General features: G+C 43.6%; 1 protein-coding gene across 4 annotated transcripts in view; it reads right to left on the bottom strand.

The window, feature by feature from the left end:
- Positions 1-16887, bottom strand: part of LOC110509842 (MCC regulator of WNT signaling pathway) — a 151656-nt gene that overhangs the window by 109938 nt on the left and 24831 nt on the right. Inside the window, exon 1 of one of the 4 annotated variants that reach the window (XM_036967262.1) lies at positions 12931-13780. The exons of the other annotated variants lie outside the window; for them this stretch is intronic. Coding sequence (XP_036823157.1) covers positions 12931-12990 — 60 coding nt within the window. The 5' untranslated portion in view covers positions 12991-13780. Of the gene's footprint in view, positions 1-12930; positions 13781-16887 lie in introns of those variants that run through there. 4 annotated transcript variants of the gene reach the window in all.

The following is a 16887-nucleotide window of genomic DNA, read 5'->3' as shown; positions in this document are numbered from 1 at the left end:
CTTTTGTGCCATCAGTACAGACACCAACACATCTTGCCCACCAAAGTCCATTTGATGTCACAAAGATGTCCAGTAATTAAAAAATATCCTCTGTTGTCCTGGTTTCCAGAAGAGGATGTCTATCTTAATTGACCCCCCATAAATGTAACGGACATATACCAGGAGCTGTGGCGGTCCAGCCACATCTGCTGACTCATCCAGCTGTAATGCATAGAATTCACTGGCTTGTATGTGAAGCAGTAACTGTTTCAAAACATCTCCTGCCATGTCACTGATGCGCTGTGAAACAGTGTTGTTTTATGAAGGGTATTGTCTGTATAGTTTTTTTGGCCTTTTCCCCCAGCATTGTCCCAGCCATATCCGCAGCAGCAGGAAGAATTAACCTCTTGGGGCTAGGGGGCAGAATTTTCACTTTTGGATAAATAGTGTGCCCAATTTTAACTTCCTGCTACTCATACCAAGAATATAAGATATGAATATTATTCATAGATTTGGATAGAAAACACTGAAGTTTCTAAAACTGTTTGAATCATGTCTGTGAGTATAACAGAACTTAGGTAGCAGGCAAAACCTCGAGGACTAACCGTTCAGATTTTTTTTTTTTTTTAGGTCTGTCTGTTCAGTTAGTTCTCATTGGAAAACGATATTTCTTAGGAACTGGTTTTCAGTTCCTACCGCTTCCACTGGATGTCGCCAGTCTTTGGAATTTGGTTGAGGTTATTCCTTTGTGCAATGAAGAAGTAGGTCAACTAGGAACTGGGTAACACTGTTGAGAGTTGCGCAAGGCGTGAGGAGTAGCGCTGGTTTGTTTTCATTCCTGTATTGAACACAGAAAGACCCGTCTACAATTTGATCGATTATTCATGTTTAAAAATACCTAAAGTTGTATTACAAAAGTAGTTTGAAATATTTTGACAAAGTTTATAAGCAACTTTTAAAATATTTTGTAGTGAAGTTGCGCATTTTGGAAGCAGTTTTTTTTCAGGATCAAACGCGTCAAATAAATTATCATTTTGGATATATATGGACGGAATTAATTGAACAAAGGACCAATGTTTATGGGACATATTGGAGTGCCAACAAAAGAAGCTTGTCAAAGGTAACGCATGTTTTATATTTAATTTCTGCGTTTTGTGTAGCGCCTGCAGGGTTGAAATATGCGTCCCCCTTTGTTTAGTGCTGGTGCTATCATCAGATAATAGCTTCTTATGCTTTCGCCAAAAAAGCATTTTTAAAATCTGACATGTTGCCTGGATTCACAACAAGTGTAGCTTATAATTGAGTATCTTACATTTGGGATTTAATGAAAGTTTGATTTTATATAATTTTTTTGAATTTGCCGCGCTGCATTTTCCCTGTTTTTTGCCCAAGTGGGATGCAACTGTCCCGCCTATCCGTAAGAAATTTTTAAGCCCTCCACAATAGTATGGGGCTTGCCTGTCCTAGCCACTCGGTAGCTCACCATATAAGACGCTTCTAGCCCTTCTTATTAATGGTATCTGTTGCTTTTATACTTGTCTTACTACTCAAAAGTCTTAATTCTCGCTCAAAAAACTCCCGTGGCTTATTTTTCAAATTGGCATGTTTTGTTTCTAAATGTCTGCGCAAGTGAAGGTTTCATCAAGTTGTGAGAAAGTACTGTTGTTTGGTGTTTTCCCGGGTAAGGGAGCAGTAGATCTTCGGCTGCATCAGATTCACAACTGTCAGTGTCCATGCTAGCTGGGCTAAACGTAGAATAACTGATGCTAGCATTGGATTTGCCCGTGCATGCAGAACAACTTGTCGTCGATAGGTGCAGGTTGTCATAGACATTGACCATAGAGAGCCCTTGGTTCTCTATGGTGTAGTAGGTCAGGGTGTGACTAGGGGGTGTTCTAGTATGTCTATTTCTATGTTGGTGCTAATGCGGTTCCCAATTAGAGGCAGCTGTTTATCGTTGCCTCTGATTGGGGATCATATTTAGGTAGCCATTTCCCCACCTGTGTTTTGTGGGATGTTGTTTGTGTTTAGTTGCCTGTGTGCACATCATGACTTCACGTTTTGTTGTTTCTTTTGTTTCATGGAGATTTAAAATATGTGGAACTATACTCACGCTGCGCCTTGGTCCGTCTCTCATAACGATCGTGACAGAATATCCTAACACGCAAGTACCAAGCAACGTGCCATGAAGGAGAAGGTGTTTTGGACATGGGAGGAAATCATGGGAGGAAATCATGGGAGGACACGAGACCCTTCCTTGCCGGGAGTTGCCAAGGAGCATGGAAGGACAGCGATGACGCCGGGGACCACATCCACAGAAACCCCAAGATTTTGGGGGGTGGCACGAGGGGTGTGCCAGAGCCCGCCTTGGAGTCGATGGAACAATGTGAGGAAGGATACCGGAGAGAGGGGTTAGCAAGGAGTAGGCAGCAGCGCAGGCGGCCTGAAGAGCGGGTCATCAGTCCGGTGCCATCTGTGCCGGCTCCACGCACCAGATCTCCAGTGCGCCTCCCCAGCCCGGTATGTCCTGTGCCGTTTCCTCGCACTCGCCATGAGGAGCGTGTCGTCAGGTTACTGCAAAAGAAACCAAGATTATTTTGTGGGGGGGCACATGGAGCTGGCGGCAGAGCCAGAGACCGCCAGGGAGGCGATGGAGAAGTTGGGAAAGAGAGAAGAGAGAAATGTTATGTAGGTGTGTTCTGCATGGCATCCGACCGTGAAGAGCCTGTCAGCAGTTTGGTGAGTCCTGTGCCAGCTCTCCGTACCCTTCCTGAAGTGCGTGTCACCAACCTGTGCCGGCTCCACGCATCAGGCCTCCAGTGCGCCTTCCCAGTCCAGTACATCCTTTGTCAACTCCCCGCAATCTCCCTGAAGTGCGTGTCACCAGTCTGGTACCACCTGTGCCGGCTCCACGCACCAGGCCTCTATTGCGCATTCATAGTCCAGTGCCTCCGGTCAACGGTCCGGAGCTTCCAGGCAAGGCGTCCAGTCCAGCTCCAGGGCAGGAGCCTTCCTCTGCGCCGGAGCCTTCCTCTGCGCCGGTGCCCAGTCCAGGCACAGCGTTCAGCCGTGGGGCTGAACGCCGGAGCCGCCACTGACACTAATCACCCCCCCTACCCTCCCCATTTGGTTTCAGGTTTTGCGGCCGGAGTCCGCACCTTTGGGGGAAGGGGGGACTGTCACACCCTGACCATAGAGAGCCCTTGGTTCTCTATGGTGTAGTAGGTCAGGGCGTGACTAGGGGGTGTTCTAGTATGTCTATTTCTATGTTGGTGCTAATGTGGTTCCCAATTAGAGGCAGCTGTTTATCGTTGCCTCTGATTGTGGGATCATATTTAGGTAGCCATTTCCCCACCTGTGTTTTATGGGATATTGTTTGTTTAGTTGCCTGTGTGCACGTCATGACTTCACGTTTCATTGTTTATTGTTTTGTTTGTTTCACAGAGATTAAAAATATGTGGAACTATACTCACGCTGCGCCTTGGTCCGTCTCTCATAACGATCGTGACACAGGTGTAGTACTGCTGGTAGCAGCAGAAGAGCTGGTATGTGTCTCTATGGACGCAGGCCTAACTTTTTTGAACCATTTATCCATTTTCGAGCAAATGGAATGAGCAGCAGCTATGTTTGGCTACCGACGGACCATTAGTGGAATTACCACGAGAGTGTAATGGTTAATGTGACTGGATGTTAATTATTTGACTAGGCTACATGTATTTGACATTGCGTTGTTATTTCGCTCAACACTAATGGTTTAATTGTATTTTTTTGCAGTGAAAAGAAGCTACTCAGGTAAGAAAACAACCTCACCCAAATGTATAGCCCCGTTGGAAAATATAAATGGACTGTTTGAAAATGTGAATCACATTTTAATTTGGCGTATCCCCGATGGCATTGCGTACCGCAGTTTAGGAAAACCTGTTCTAAGACATGTGACACTGAAATTTAATAATGTTATATTATGTACAAATAAATGGTGCAACACTAATAAATGTAATATTATTTTATAACAAATTTGCTTTCTCCCGTGTTGGATATGGTCACTGTCCTCGGTTGTGAAACAATTTTCAGTGCGCTATAGAATTGGTGCATTTCTCTGTTATGCGCATAATAGCAAAATTAACCAGCATATTGGGATTGAGAACAATATGGAGGAGGCAGCAGCAGCACCAGAGACAAGGAATGTAATTCTGTGCACAAGCACAAAACACCACGTCATTTTTGTCCCATCCGAATCTGCCATGTCAGTAATTTGTACATGGCAGGACATTAACAATTCCAGACAGAATAACCTACCTTTGGGAACTCCAAAGCCCTCTGATAATAATAGTCCCGTGCGAATCGACATCCCTGTGTGTTGAGAGAAATGTCTGAGTTTGACAGGTGCTGCGCATAGCCTATATATGAAGGGCCCGCATGTATCAACTTTCAGTGAATGTTTTTGTTCATATGTTGTGTGCGTATGAATTGAATATTGGCAAATGCATCAGTAAAAAATATTGTACCTATTTAAATGTAAGCCTTGTTGTTTAACTTCTCTAGGGTAGGAGGCAGCATTTGGAATTTTGCCCAAATTAAACTGCCTTCTACTCAGGCCCAGAAGATAGGATATGCATAAAAATATATTTGTATAGTAAACACTCTAAAGTTTCCAAAACTGTTAAAATAATGTATGTGGGTATAACAGAACTGATTTGGCAGGCAAAAACCTCCATTCAGGGAGTAGGATTTTTTTGTGTGTGTGTAGTTTTCTATGCAAAGCCATTACAGTCTCCATTGATTTAGGACTCAAATTGCAGTTCCTATGCCTTCCATTAGATGTCAACAGTCTCTAGAAATTGTTTCAGGCTTGTATTCTGAAAAAGGAGGGAGTAAGAGCAGTCTGAATGAGTGGACTCTGCCGTGTCACAGAGCTTTTTCATGCGCGCGACCGAGAGAGTGCCTTTCTTGTTTACCTTTTATATTGACAACGTTATTGTCCGGTTGAAATATTATCGATTTAGGCTAAAAACAGCCTGAGGATATAAACATCGTTTGACATGTATCCGTAAAGTTCATAGAAACAATTCGATTTTTTTTGTCTGCCTGTTGTGACTGCGTTTGAGCCTGTGGATTACTGAAGAAAACATGCGAACAAAAGTGAGGTTTTCGGATATAAAGAGAAACTATATCGAACAAAAGGAACATTTATTAAATAAATGAATGTCTTCTGAGTGCAAACATATGAAGATCATCAAAGGTAAGTGATTAATTTGATCTATATTTCTGACTTGTGTAACTCTTCTACTTGGCTGGTTACTGTTTGTAATGATTTGTCTGCTGGGCTATGTTCTCAAATAATTGTACGGTATGCTTTCGGCGTAAAGCATTTTTGAAATCTGACACCGTGGTTGGATTCACAAGAAGTTCATCTTTAAACCAATTTAAAATAGTTGTATCTTTTCTGAATTTTTATAATGACTATTTCTGTATTTGAATTTGGTGCTCTGCAATCTCACTGGATGTTGGCCAGGTGGGATGCTAGCGTCCCCACATACCCTAGAGAGGTTAATAAATCGCAAAGCAGCATACAACTGACCTAAATGTTTGGAAATGATAAGTTCACTTTTGCATCCGTAGCCTTAAAACGCATCTCAAGAGCAAGTGCAATGTTTAGCTCACATTGCAATGCTGGGGGGCATTCTTTTTCACATCCTCTGCATGCATTTTGCTGTCATCTGTTACTGTGTTCGTTACTGTGTGTTTGTTATAACCAATGTACTGGTGTGATTACGATAGGCTATTAAGGTCAGGCCCCATTGGTCACAAGCATGCGATGCTTACACATTTCACGTAAAGAGAGCAAGGTTTGAGGGAATAGGCAAGGTTTTTCCTAAACAAATGACAGATTTCGGTAACAGAACTTCTAAGTCAGAAACAAGTAAGTAACAAGTAAGAAACCAAATGGCTGAAATGTTGTAATTTCAGCACTGTTTAATCAAACAGTGTGCTTACAGCATCAGACAAGCTTAGTGCATATGTAGTTGGTTTTAGTCTGTCTATATATGGAAAAAATAAGTTTCAACATTTCGACCAAAGCCCTACACTTTATGATATGTAAATAAGCTTGACATAATATTAAAGCACATTCAATAACAATAGGATCGGAAAACCATGGCGGCACATTTCAGCATCTGCCCAAACATAGGCTTACGATCTTGAAAAGGCTTGTCAAGATCTGTGAGAGCACGGGGAATCAACTCAATTTCTGCATGCTTGCTCATTCCCTGCTCGTCCTCCCCCCTTAAAAGGTACTGTTATATAACCATATCTAAAAACACAAGCCCACACAAAGAACAGTCTGCTCAATTACAGAGACTTGTGCCCAGAGATGTACCAAGAAAATCCATCATCATGGCATTTGTTTTGTCACTTTCCTGTTCATTGTGTCAATTAATGGTATTAGAGGTTTTATCCTTTCAAAATATACCTCTAAAATTGCCATGTTTGTTTTGACTGGGAGGAGAGAGAGAAAGAAGAAGAAAGGCTCAGGTTTTGCAGCATACTGGACTATGAAAGGTGAATTCTCCCTCTCCTCACTCTCAGGCCTCATTTCAAAGTGTCAAATGCTCCAGGTCCATTACATATATATTGGCAGTGGCTCTACCCAGTCTCTCATCCCTGATGGGGGAGAATGGCAGAGAGAATGAGAAAGACCGTGGGAGGGGAAAGGTCAGTGTGTGAGTGAATTTGAGATACAAAAAAACTGTGCATTTGTGTGATTATGTTTCTGAATGTGTGTCTCCGAAAGTGTGTGACTTTTTAAATCTAAGTGTGTGTGCGCACGTGCATGGCATACGTGTGTGTGTGATTCTCAGTGCTCCTCTCGTCGCTCTGAGGCCCAAGTATTTCCCTCTAATTACCTACAAAAGATTTAGAGAAGGGAGTTAGAGGGCTCCCCCAGTAAATAAATTATTTCAATTAGGCAGCTGCAGCTTCAGACTGACGTGGGACAATAGACTGGGGAAACCTTGGCATACTTCCCTTCTTTCAGCCACGCATTTTCAAATTCATCACAGAAATACAGTATCATCCCGAACCCTTGAGAGTCATTTAAAGTGGGATTTATGACAGAGATGGAATTGAAATGCATTGGCTAAAATGTGTTACTGTAGCTTGTCAGAGTTAGCATAGTAATTAGTGGCAAGGAGTTGGATAATTTGCAGATTTCTATGGCAATGTACCACAATGTACCAGTGGCTATGTCCATGATTTATCAGTTTAACTTTAGGTTAAAGACAACAGACAGAAGAACAGGAACTGACCATGAATCAATTCTTCAAACATAGTTACAATTGCTTTCTATGAACATTAACATACGACAACTATAAACATCTACATGACAACCATAAAAAGTCTATGGCTTTGATTAGTGAGCGGTTTGCTCTGATAAATGTTAAGTATATAAAATCCTGATTCTCCTTTTAAAATGACATGTTATCTCCTTCAAAGCACTTGTATAATGACAGCTGGATTGACCACAGCACTTTAGGAGCAGCTGTACTGGAAATGCTATTCCAGGACTAGCTAATAAACACGCTGTGCTTCAATAGAAAATATTGATGATGGTGCATCTAGTGAAAGAGGTTTATACGTTTGTTAGTTGACATAATTTTGTGGTAGTTGGTGATAAGTCATGAAGACCTTAAAAAAAACCTTGGGTCTGTATAAGAGCTTATACTAAAAATCAGACTGTTGCTAGTCTGTTGGATGCTGCTGCTTGTTCGAAAGCCAATTGCTTGGTCATTGGAATTTAGAAGTAGGAGATCCCACCGGCTAAGGATGCAAAAGCCTAAACAGCCCTCTCTACACATTGAGGCCTCTTGCTGTTCAAGACCATGCCCTATTGTTTTGAGAGTGATATTTCAACCACAGGATTATGTCCCCCCCCCCCCCCCCCCCCCCCCACAGAACTAAAGCATGGCCAGTGGTGTGTCTGTGTTTCTAAGGATGCCATCGCTTTCTGGAGAGGCTCTAGCCCTCCTCATCATAACATTGTGCCTATGGAGAGAGGTAATGAAGGGCGGGAGATATAGAGAACCACTTAGCGAGTAATTAGAAACAAGCACATGGCCATATCTGACTGTGCAGCATGGGAACATTATGCATGCTGCTCGAGCACTATCGCCACGACGACACACCTCTGGTGTGCTGGTGCTGGCTTTCTAAAGGAACGCATGGGTGAGCGCTCTGGAGGTGGAATGGTAAGGAGAGAAGGGGAGAAGAACGCTCAGTGATTCCCATTTGAGGGGGAGTTTTAGTGATGCTGGTCAGTGGCTTTGCCAAGTGAACCCTAGGGAGGTGAAAGAAACAGTGATCTATACCCACTGTATATGTTCCATATAAAAGGTAGTAGCTGAGTCCATATGCTCTCTCTCCCCCTCCCTGTAAACAAGTAGATATGATGTATAGCACAACCTCCCCCCCCGAACATTTGTGTGATGAATGGTGTATCCCTACATACAGCCTTCTGACTTTCGTACAGAGCACTCAACCAGAAAATATTAGCAAGAAATAACCTTGGTGGTTAGAGACTGCCAGGGTTACGAAAAACAGTCTGTTAGTTACTGATGCCTTGGTCAATATATAGGCATAGAGACTGCATACTTCGGAGACTATGCAGACTCCATGAGGGAATATAAATCCACATCTACTATCAATAACTACATTTTTATATTCATGGTTTAACACTTACTGTAGAGTGTAGTCAGTGCACATTAAGCACTAAGCAAACTGATATATAAAATTGAAGAGGTAAGCCTAGTCAGGGGTGAAAGTAAACCAACGGCTAGGTACAGTCTCTCTTGGATAAAAGTACTGACTGCATCAATTATTTTTATAAGAAACAATGTGTTGAAAATGCCAAATTGTTTGCATAGTCAACTTAGACAGAGCTCTGACACACACACTTACCACACCAGACATGCCAAAAGGGGTATTTTCACAGTCTCCAAATCCAGAACAAATTCTAATTCAGTCTTATATAGAGCCATGATGGTATGGAACTCCCATCTCAGATAGGGTTGGGCGATATCCAGATGTTTCATAGCGTCAAAAGATGTATTTTTACGCGCAAAACAATTTAGGCAACAGGGATCTTGAACGTCTGTGCTGTAACCAAGAAACTTGATCTTGACATCTAGCCAAATGCATAGCTGGAACCTTGAGCTGGATTTAATTAATTTGACACATCTTAGATTCTTTAGTTAAACTTAATTTATAGTTATAAGCAGTGACGTAGCAGGCCCCCCCTACGAATCACAGTCTGTATTTCAAAATACGCTGGGATACGGTATATCGCCCAAGCCTAATCTCAGATTGCTTAAGTGATTGCTTAAACCTGCAAACCAGGTTTTTAAAAAATAGATAAAGCAACACCTCACGGCACAACGCCGTTGTTTGAGGAATTCATTTTTGTTGTGTATGTACTGATATGTAGGATGTGTGTGATGTTTTACATTGACGTATGTCTGTCCTTGAGCTGTTCTTGTCCATTAAAATGTTAGCAACAGCTAATGGGGATCCTAATAAAATAGCAAACGTTGCTTCAATCAATATTTCCCCTTCCTTCCCATAATTCATTCAGAAATGTAGAAAAGGCATAAATATGTTACAGCACATTTTATTAGAGACCCTCAGTTATACTGAGGGGACCCATCAATAAATATGGGGATAAAGAAATACAGGGCCACGATTATTCATTCCTACACTGAGTCATTGTTCTGGTTTATGCTACCTACCAGGAGGAGCTCGTAAATTCGACCTACAGGCCCTGCTTCTCTTGTGTTTTCCAGTTGAATGAGTTAGAAGACCACTTTAAAAGGCACAGTAAATCCAGGTTGCCTACCAACCAGTGGCGGCACAGGGACTAAAGCTCTACTCTCCTGCAACCTCCAGTGTTACACCATCTCTTCCTCCCTGCATCGATTGAGTGCCTCAACCGTTGTTTATGATTCTCTAGAACATCAGCGGCGCAAACGATGACTGAGTGCTACACTTACAATGCTGCGGCCGTTAAGTCACTGACAGATCCAGTTTGCTTTCCCTTGCCATAAATTGAAGGTAAAGCCGCCCCTAAAACATCTGCCCAGACAAGAAAACATTTTGAGTTGATGTGAGGGGAGTGAAGAAATAAAATGACATGGAAAACACGCTGTCTTTGATCATCTGAGTATGGTTCATCTAACAAGGAAGAGTATGCTTTCCCATTTTAGGTTGGGAGTGGGCGCTCATGCAGGCAGAAATGTGGTTTGCTTTAGATCCTAGTTTGGCTCTAGAGGGAAAGCCAGTGTTGTGCTTGAAGTGGCTGGGGGAAATAGCCTAAGCCCCTGAACATTGCTTTACCAGAGCTGCAGGGTTAGTGAGGGGAAGAAGTACAAGTTGACACGTTCATGCATCGTTTTCTCTCTAACCCCTGCTCTGTCCCAAAAGAGCTCTAGCACACATTGTTGGTTACTAAAACTGAACTCCCTCTCCTCCTTGAAATTGGCTCCATTGAAATAGCACGTGTCAAACTCATTCCACGGAGGGCCGAGTGTCTGCAGGTTTTTGCGCCACCCTTGTACTTGATTGATGAATTAAAAGGTCAATAATTTGTAAGGCACTCCCCTCACCTGGTTATCTAGGTCTTAATTGAAAGGAAAATGCAAAAACCTGCAGACACTAGGCCATCCGTGGAATGAGTTTGACACCCCTGCTCCGTAGGGTTGAAACAAAGATATAGAGAGTCTCTAGACAGGAGGCTGGATACTTGCCTCCTGCTCCCTACATTTGTCTTCTCCCGGCAGCCATCCCTGGACAGCCAAGATGGAATACCTCAACCTCACCCAAGGTCACTCTGTTTCTAGTCTATACAGCGCCGCTCTAGGTTTATTTGGCCGATGCTGCCTACTCCCTAGACGTTTATTTGGGTAGCTCTAGTCTGGCCTGGGAGTTAAAACACTAACCATGGCGGTCTTTAGTCGGGCTAGAATAGACAATAAAACACTGCTGCAAAGCCCTCTGAGCAAACTGTGACCAAAAAAAGCTGCCGGTGTTATGTTCTAAACGAACTCCAGCAGCTTATCAAACAAGGTTTTATTCTTTATTCAGAATCCATTCTACAAATGATTAATAACCAATCCCTTCAACGACCAGAATCTGATCGACACCATCAACTACAAATCAAAGTCAAAGTGACACTGAACATTAACTATTAAGATGACAGGATGCAGCAGTGTGGAAGAGACAGCAGGCTACAACCCCGTTGGACCACAACGCCCTCATCCCAAATTCAACTCATTTGGAGAACTGGAGACTGAGTTGCATTTTGTGTGATTTCTCTGTCTACCTGCTAAGGGTTGTCATATGTTGCTCTGTACGTGTTCATTATCTGTCTGTATTGTCATTTTACGTGTTTTTAAATAACCTGACCAGAGACTGCGGTCGAAAATGTGCCATTTTACTAAAATGTTCATTAAAATGTGCACTGTCCCTGCAATAATAAAGCTAATAAAGTAAAGTTAAAGTGAGGGGCCCCGGGGGACTCGATCCACCCGACAACATGCCTCTACAAGGAGCCACACTTCCTGTGTCTTCATAAAACAGAAAGCCATTGTGACTCTCTGGGAGTTTTAACAATTCTCATCTGTGGACGATGTGGGGGTAAAGGCGTCCGCATGCTCCCAGCCAAAACAGTTCGGAAGAGTTTGTGCACATATCATGACAAACCTTTGTGGTGTTTTGGACTTTAGTAAGGTTTTTTTTTAGCTGTTCGGGCACACACAAAAAATTCTAGAGGCCAGCCTAAGTTCGGGAGCCGAAGCCTACACCCCCTTCTCATTGAGAAATACTGCACCAGACATCTTAGTTAGATGTAAAATTGTGCTACTTAGAACTCCTCTGCATAAGCGTCAATGATCCCCCCCCCCACCACCTTTATTTAACCAGGTAGGCCAGTTGAGAACAAGTTCTCATTTACAACTGCAACCTGGCCAAGATAAAGCAAAGCAGTGCATCATGCATGAATGACCGATTTCTTTAGTTATCTTAGATTAATTCAGACTATTTTGAGGAAGTGTATACTAGCTACGACGTCTCAAAATGGACAAACAGCACAATTGCTGCTTTTTTCTTGTTTTTCAAGCAAAGGTCTTTTAAGGGAGTAAACGAGCACACTCCTTCAATTCTCCTAGACGTCTTCGGCTAGCCGCCAGGCGAAGTGAAGCATGCTGACGCCTTAGGAAGGGAAAGGGGCCACAAACACCTTGAAACACACACTTGGTTCTGTAGAAGAGCTTTCACTAACAGTCAGAGCTTGATTACTATCCACCTCTCAAAAACCCTTGGAAAAGTTTAAAGTCTTCCAAACCAGCCAAGCAGTTTGTTTTATGCTCTACAGAGTCAAAGGAAAAGACAGCGAGAGAAAACAGGGTGCTAGTTAGCAAGCAAGCTAATATTATATTTTCTCTGTGTGGAGCTTTATACACCCGAAGCATTTGATCCTAATTCACTTCCCCCTATCCTCCCCCACTTTGAGAAGTATTTAGCCTAAACCGAACTTCCCCCCCACCAGGATTTAATATGCTGCAGGCAGGGGGGACGGCAGGGAAGAGAGAAGGGGGGGGTCGAGGACTAGCCCAGATGACTCAGATGTTCTGTCAACTCGCTGCCTTGAGACTCAGTGAGCCGTGCGCTGCCCACATGGAAGGCAAAAGTGTTTATAGGGGGATGAAAGACAGACTGACAGCTCTGACTGAAACCTTCCAGAAATGACAGCCAAGTCGCTTGGGCTATAAGAAAGGAGACCTACCTCTTGGCCAAAACTTGTAATAACCTAGAAATGAGTGACAACCAGATTTCACAGGAACCCTAAAAGACATGAGTGACCACTTCCAACCCAAACTTTTTAGAAATAAAGATAACTCATCTTACCTTGCCCCCTTCAATCTGGGATTCACTCCCAAATTTCCCAACTGCTCCGGAAGAGTTCATGATTTTCCCAAACTCTCCAAACAGATTAAGATTGCAGGGCTCGCCCCCTCCTGATGGAGAAGAAGAAGAAGGAGAGACGGACGAAGGGAACAACAAAAAGGCACGAAAGAAAAAAGCAGTCCCTTAGTTCCTTGTCTTCAGCTGCTTGTCGTCTCCAGTTTCCACTGGCTGCCATGGCCAGCCATCTTCATTCAAAAAACGACCCTTATTCCACACCGTGATCAGAGTGAACACACACACACAGACTGACCAAAGGTGGAGGTATATACACACCCACACACACAAACACGCTCACACACACCATTCAGAGGTGCACAGTTACAGACACCGGCACATGTTTCATGATCCGTTATCTGTTAAATCAGTAGCGCCCCTGCTGCCCCTCAGGCGAACCATTCCTGAGTGTACTGAGGAAAACTGCAGGAGTCTCTCCTAGCTGGCTCGCCTTCTGCATGCCGCTCCCCCTGGTCATCTCCACGCGCTGCCAACACAGCCAGAGTGTGTGTGGAGAGAACTCTCCTGGGCCAGGCTCAGCGTGTGTGTGTAGCAGGGGGCGTTCCCCAGTTTGTCAGCGTCTCTGCATGTTGGCTGCCTGTCAGATTGCAGTTTGCCTGTCGGGTTCCTCCTGACACCCCTCCTCTCTCTGCTACCCCTCTCCGATACAAATTCAAGTTTTAGCAGCACCCCCTCCCTCACTTCCTCCTATTCCTTAAGTTACTCTGTGCCTTTCCCAGACCATCCAATCGCAGATCTCGCTCTTCCTCACTCTGGCTCTCACTCCCTATCCCTCCTTCTCTCACTCCAACTCTCTCCCTCTCTGCTTGTCCCTCCCACCCTCTCCTGGTCCCTCCCACCCTCTCCTGGTCCCTCCCACCCTCTCTCCCTCTGCTTGTCCCTCCCTCCCTCTCTCCCTCTGCTTGTCCCTCCCTCCCTCTCTCTGCTTGTCCCTCCCTCTCCCTCTCTGCTTGTCCCTCCCTCTATGGCTCCCCCTCCCTCCAGTTGTAGGAGTTTCTATCACAGCTTTCAACAGTTTTTTTTAGCTAAACTCAGGCCAGCACTCACACAAAAGACTGTCTGACTGCCCCAACACTAAATGGCCAAAAGGATGTGGACACCCCGACAAATGAGTGGATTTGACTATTTCAGCCACAACCGTTGCTGACAGGTGTATAAAATTGAGCACACAGCCATGCAATCTCCCTAAACAAACATTGGCAGTAGAATTGCCTTACTGAAGAGCTCAGTGACTTTCAACCTTGTACGGTCATAGGATGCCACCTTTCCAACAAGTCAGATTGTCAAATTTCTGCTAGAGCTGCCCGGATCAACAGTAAGTGCTGTTTTTGTGGAGACGTCTAGGAGCAATAACAGCTCAGCCACAAAGTGGTAGGCAACACAAGCTCACAGAATGGGACTGCCTAGCGCTGAAGTGCGTAGCTTGTAAAAATTGTCTATCCTCGGTTGCAACACTGACTACCGAGTTCCAAACTGCCTCTAGATGCAAAGTCACCACAATAACTGTTTGTCAGGAGCTTCATTATATGAGTTTCCACGGCCGAGCAGCTGTACACAAGCGCAATGCCAAGCGTCGGCTGGAGTGGTGTAAAGCTCGCCCGCCGTTTGACGCTAAAGCAGTGGAAACGCATTCACTGGAGTGATGAATTTCGCTTCACCATCTGGCAGTCCGATGGACAAATCTGGGTTTGGCAGATGCCAGGAGAACGCTACCTGCCCCCAATGCATAGTGCCAACTGTAAAGTTTGGTGGAGGAGGAATAATGGACTGGATCTGTTATTCAGTGTTTGGGCTAGGCCCCTTAGTTCCAGTGAAGGGAAATCTTAACGCTACAGCATACAATGACATTCTAGACAATTCTGTGCTTTAACTTTGTGGCAACAGTTTGGGGAGGCCCTTTCCTGTGAGCCTGGCTTAATCGGCCAACATCAGGGCCCGACCTCTCTAATGCTCGTGGCTGAATGGAAGCAAGTCCCCGCAGCAATGTTCCAACATCTAGTGGAAAGGCTTCCCAAACGAGTGGAGGCTGTTATAGCAGCAAAGGGGGCCGACCTCCATATTAATGTCCATGATTTTGGAGTGAGACAAGCAAGTGTTCATATACTTTTGGCCATGTAGTGTATGTTCAACAGAGTGCATTCAGTCTTTTTTCCCCACCTCCCTCTCCTCTTTTCCTCCATGAAGCTCTAGAAATGACACTGTTCCAGAACATTCCCCTCATCTTCTCTGAGGCTGTTCAAGCTATTAAAGTGCACTTCTGACATTGTGGCTCCTTTCGTATCTTAATTTTAGTGTGTAGAGCGCACTAGTAGACCAGTTCATTAGCGGCTCGTTCAGGCCTCATTAAATAAGAACAGATTGGAGCACTTTATTAATATATTGAAGACCAGTGTTTAGAGCAACCAGTAATGCATATTTGACTACTTGGTTCAATGATAGATGATAATCTAACTGAATCTATCTGAATTAGTCTAAATTGACAAGGGGAAAAGGCAGTCACTTAAGGATTTTTTTAATTGGTAGAAAGACCACCTTTCGCCCACTGCTTTGAATGGAAAAAAATAATCAACAGCTCCCCCTAGGGCTGGGCGATATGGCCAAAATCTCATATCCCGATATAGGTCATTTCATGTCACGATAACGATACATATCCCGATATAGCACATTTATTTTCTGTAATAAATAAATAGTTTATATAAAATGACCACATGTAAAAGGCCTACTTCTTATTACATTTTGAATTATACTCAACAAATAAAAGGTACTTACTCATATTTGATTATTTCTCCTTTTATTTAGAACCTTTGTTCAATTAAGCATGTAACAAAAAATAAAATATTAATGAATAAAATCTCAAAAGATAAATAAAAAACACTTCAACTATAGTTGCAAACAAAAAAAATAAAGGAGTGGGGCAAAAAAGTATTTAGTCAGCCACCAATTGTGCAAGTTCTCCCACTTAAAAAGATGAGAGAGGCCTGTAATTTTCATCATAGGTACACTTCAACTATGACGGAAAAAAATTGAAAAAGATCCAGAAAATCACATTGTAGCATTTTTAATGAATTTATATGCAAATTATGATGGAAAATAAGTATTTGGTCACCTACAAACAAGCAAGATTTCTGGCTCTCACAGACCTGTAACAACTTCTTCTTTAAGAGGCTCCTCTGTCCTCCACTCGTTACCTGTATTAATGGCACCTGTTTGAACTTGTTATCAGTATAAAAGACACCTGTCCACAACCTCAAACAGTCACACTCCAAACTCCACCATGGCCAAGACCAAAGAGCTGTCAAAGGACACCAGAAACAAAATTGTAGACCTCCACCAGGCTGGGAAGACTGAATCTGCAGTAGGTAAGCAGCTTGGTTTGAAGAAATCAACTGCGGGAGCAATTATTAGGAAATAGAAAACATACAAGACCACTGATAATCTCCCTCGATCTGGGGCTCCACGCAAGATCTCACCCCGTGGGGTCAAAATGATCACAAGAACGGTGAGCAAAAATCCCAGAACCACACGGGGGGACCTAGTGAATGACCTGCAGAGAGCTGGGACCAAAGTAACAAAGCCTACCATCAGTAACACACTACGCCGCCAGGGACTCAAATCCTGCATTGCCAGACGTGTCCCCCTGCTTAAGCCAGTACATGTCCAGGCCCGTTTGAAGTTTGCTAGAGAACATTTGGATGATCCAGAAGAAGATTGGGAGAATGTCATATGGTCAGATGAAACCAAAATATAACTTTTTGGTAAAAACTCAACTCGTCGTGTTTGGAGGACAAAGAATGCAGAGTTGCATCCAAAGAACACCATACCTACTGTGAAGCATGGGGGTGGAAACATCATGCTTTGGGGCTGTTTTTCTGCAAAGGGACC

This window comes from Oncorhynchus mykiss, chromosome Y (genome assembly GCF_013265735.2).
Source record: "Oncorhynchus mykiss isolate Arlee chromosome Y, USDA_OmykA_1.1, whole genome shotgun sequence".
In the NCBI taxonomy this organism is placed as follows: domain Eukaryota; kingdom Metazoa; phylum Chordata; class Actinopteri; order Salmoniformes; family Salmonidae; genus Oncorhynchus; species Oncorhynchus mykiss.
The sequence above is the reverse complement of the archived record's forward strand: the minus strand, read 5'-3'. Positions and strand labels throughout refer to the sequence as shown.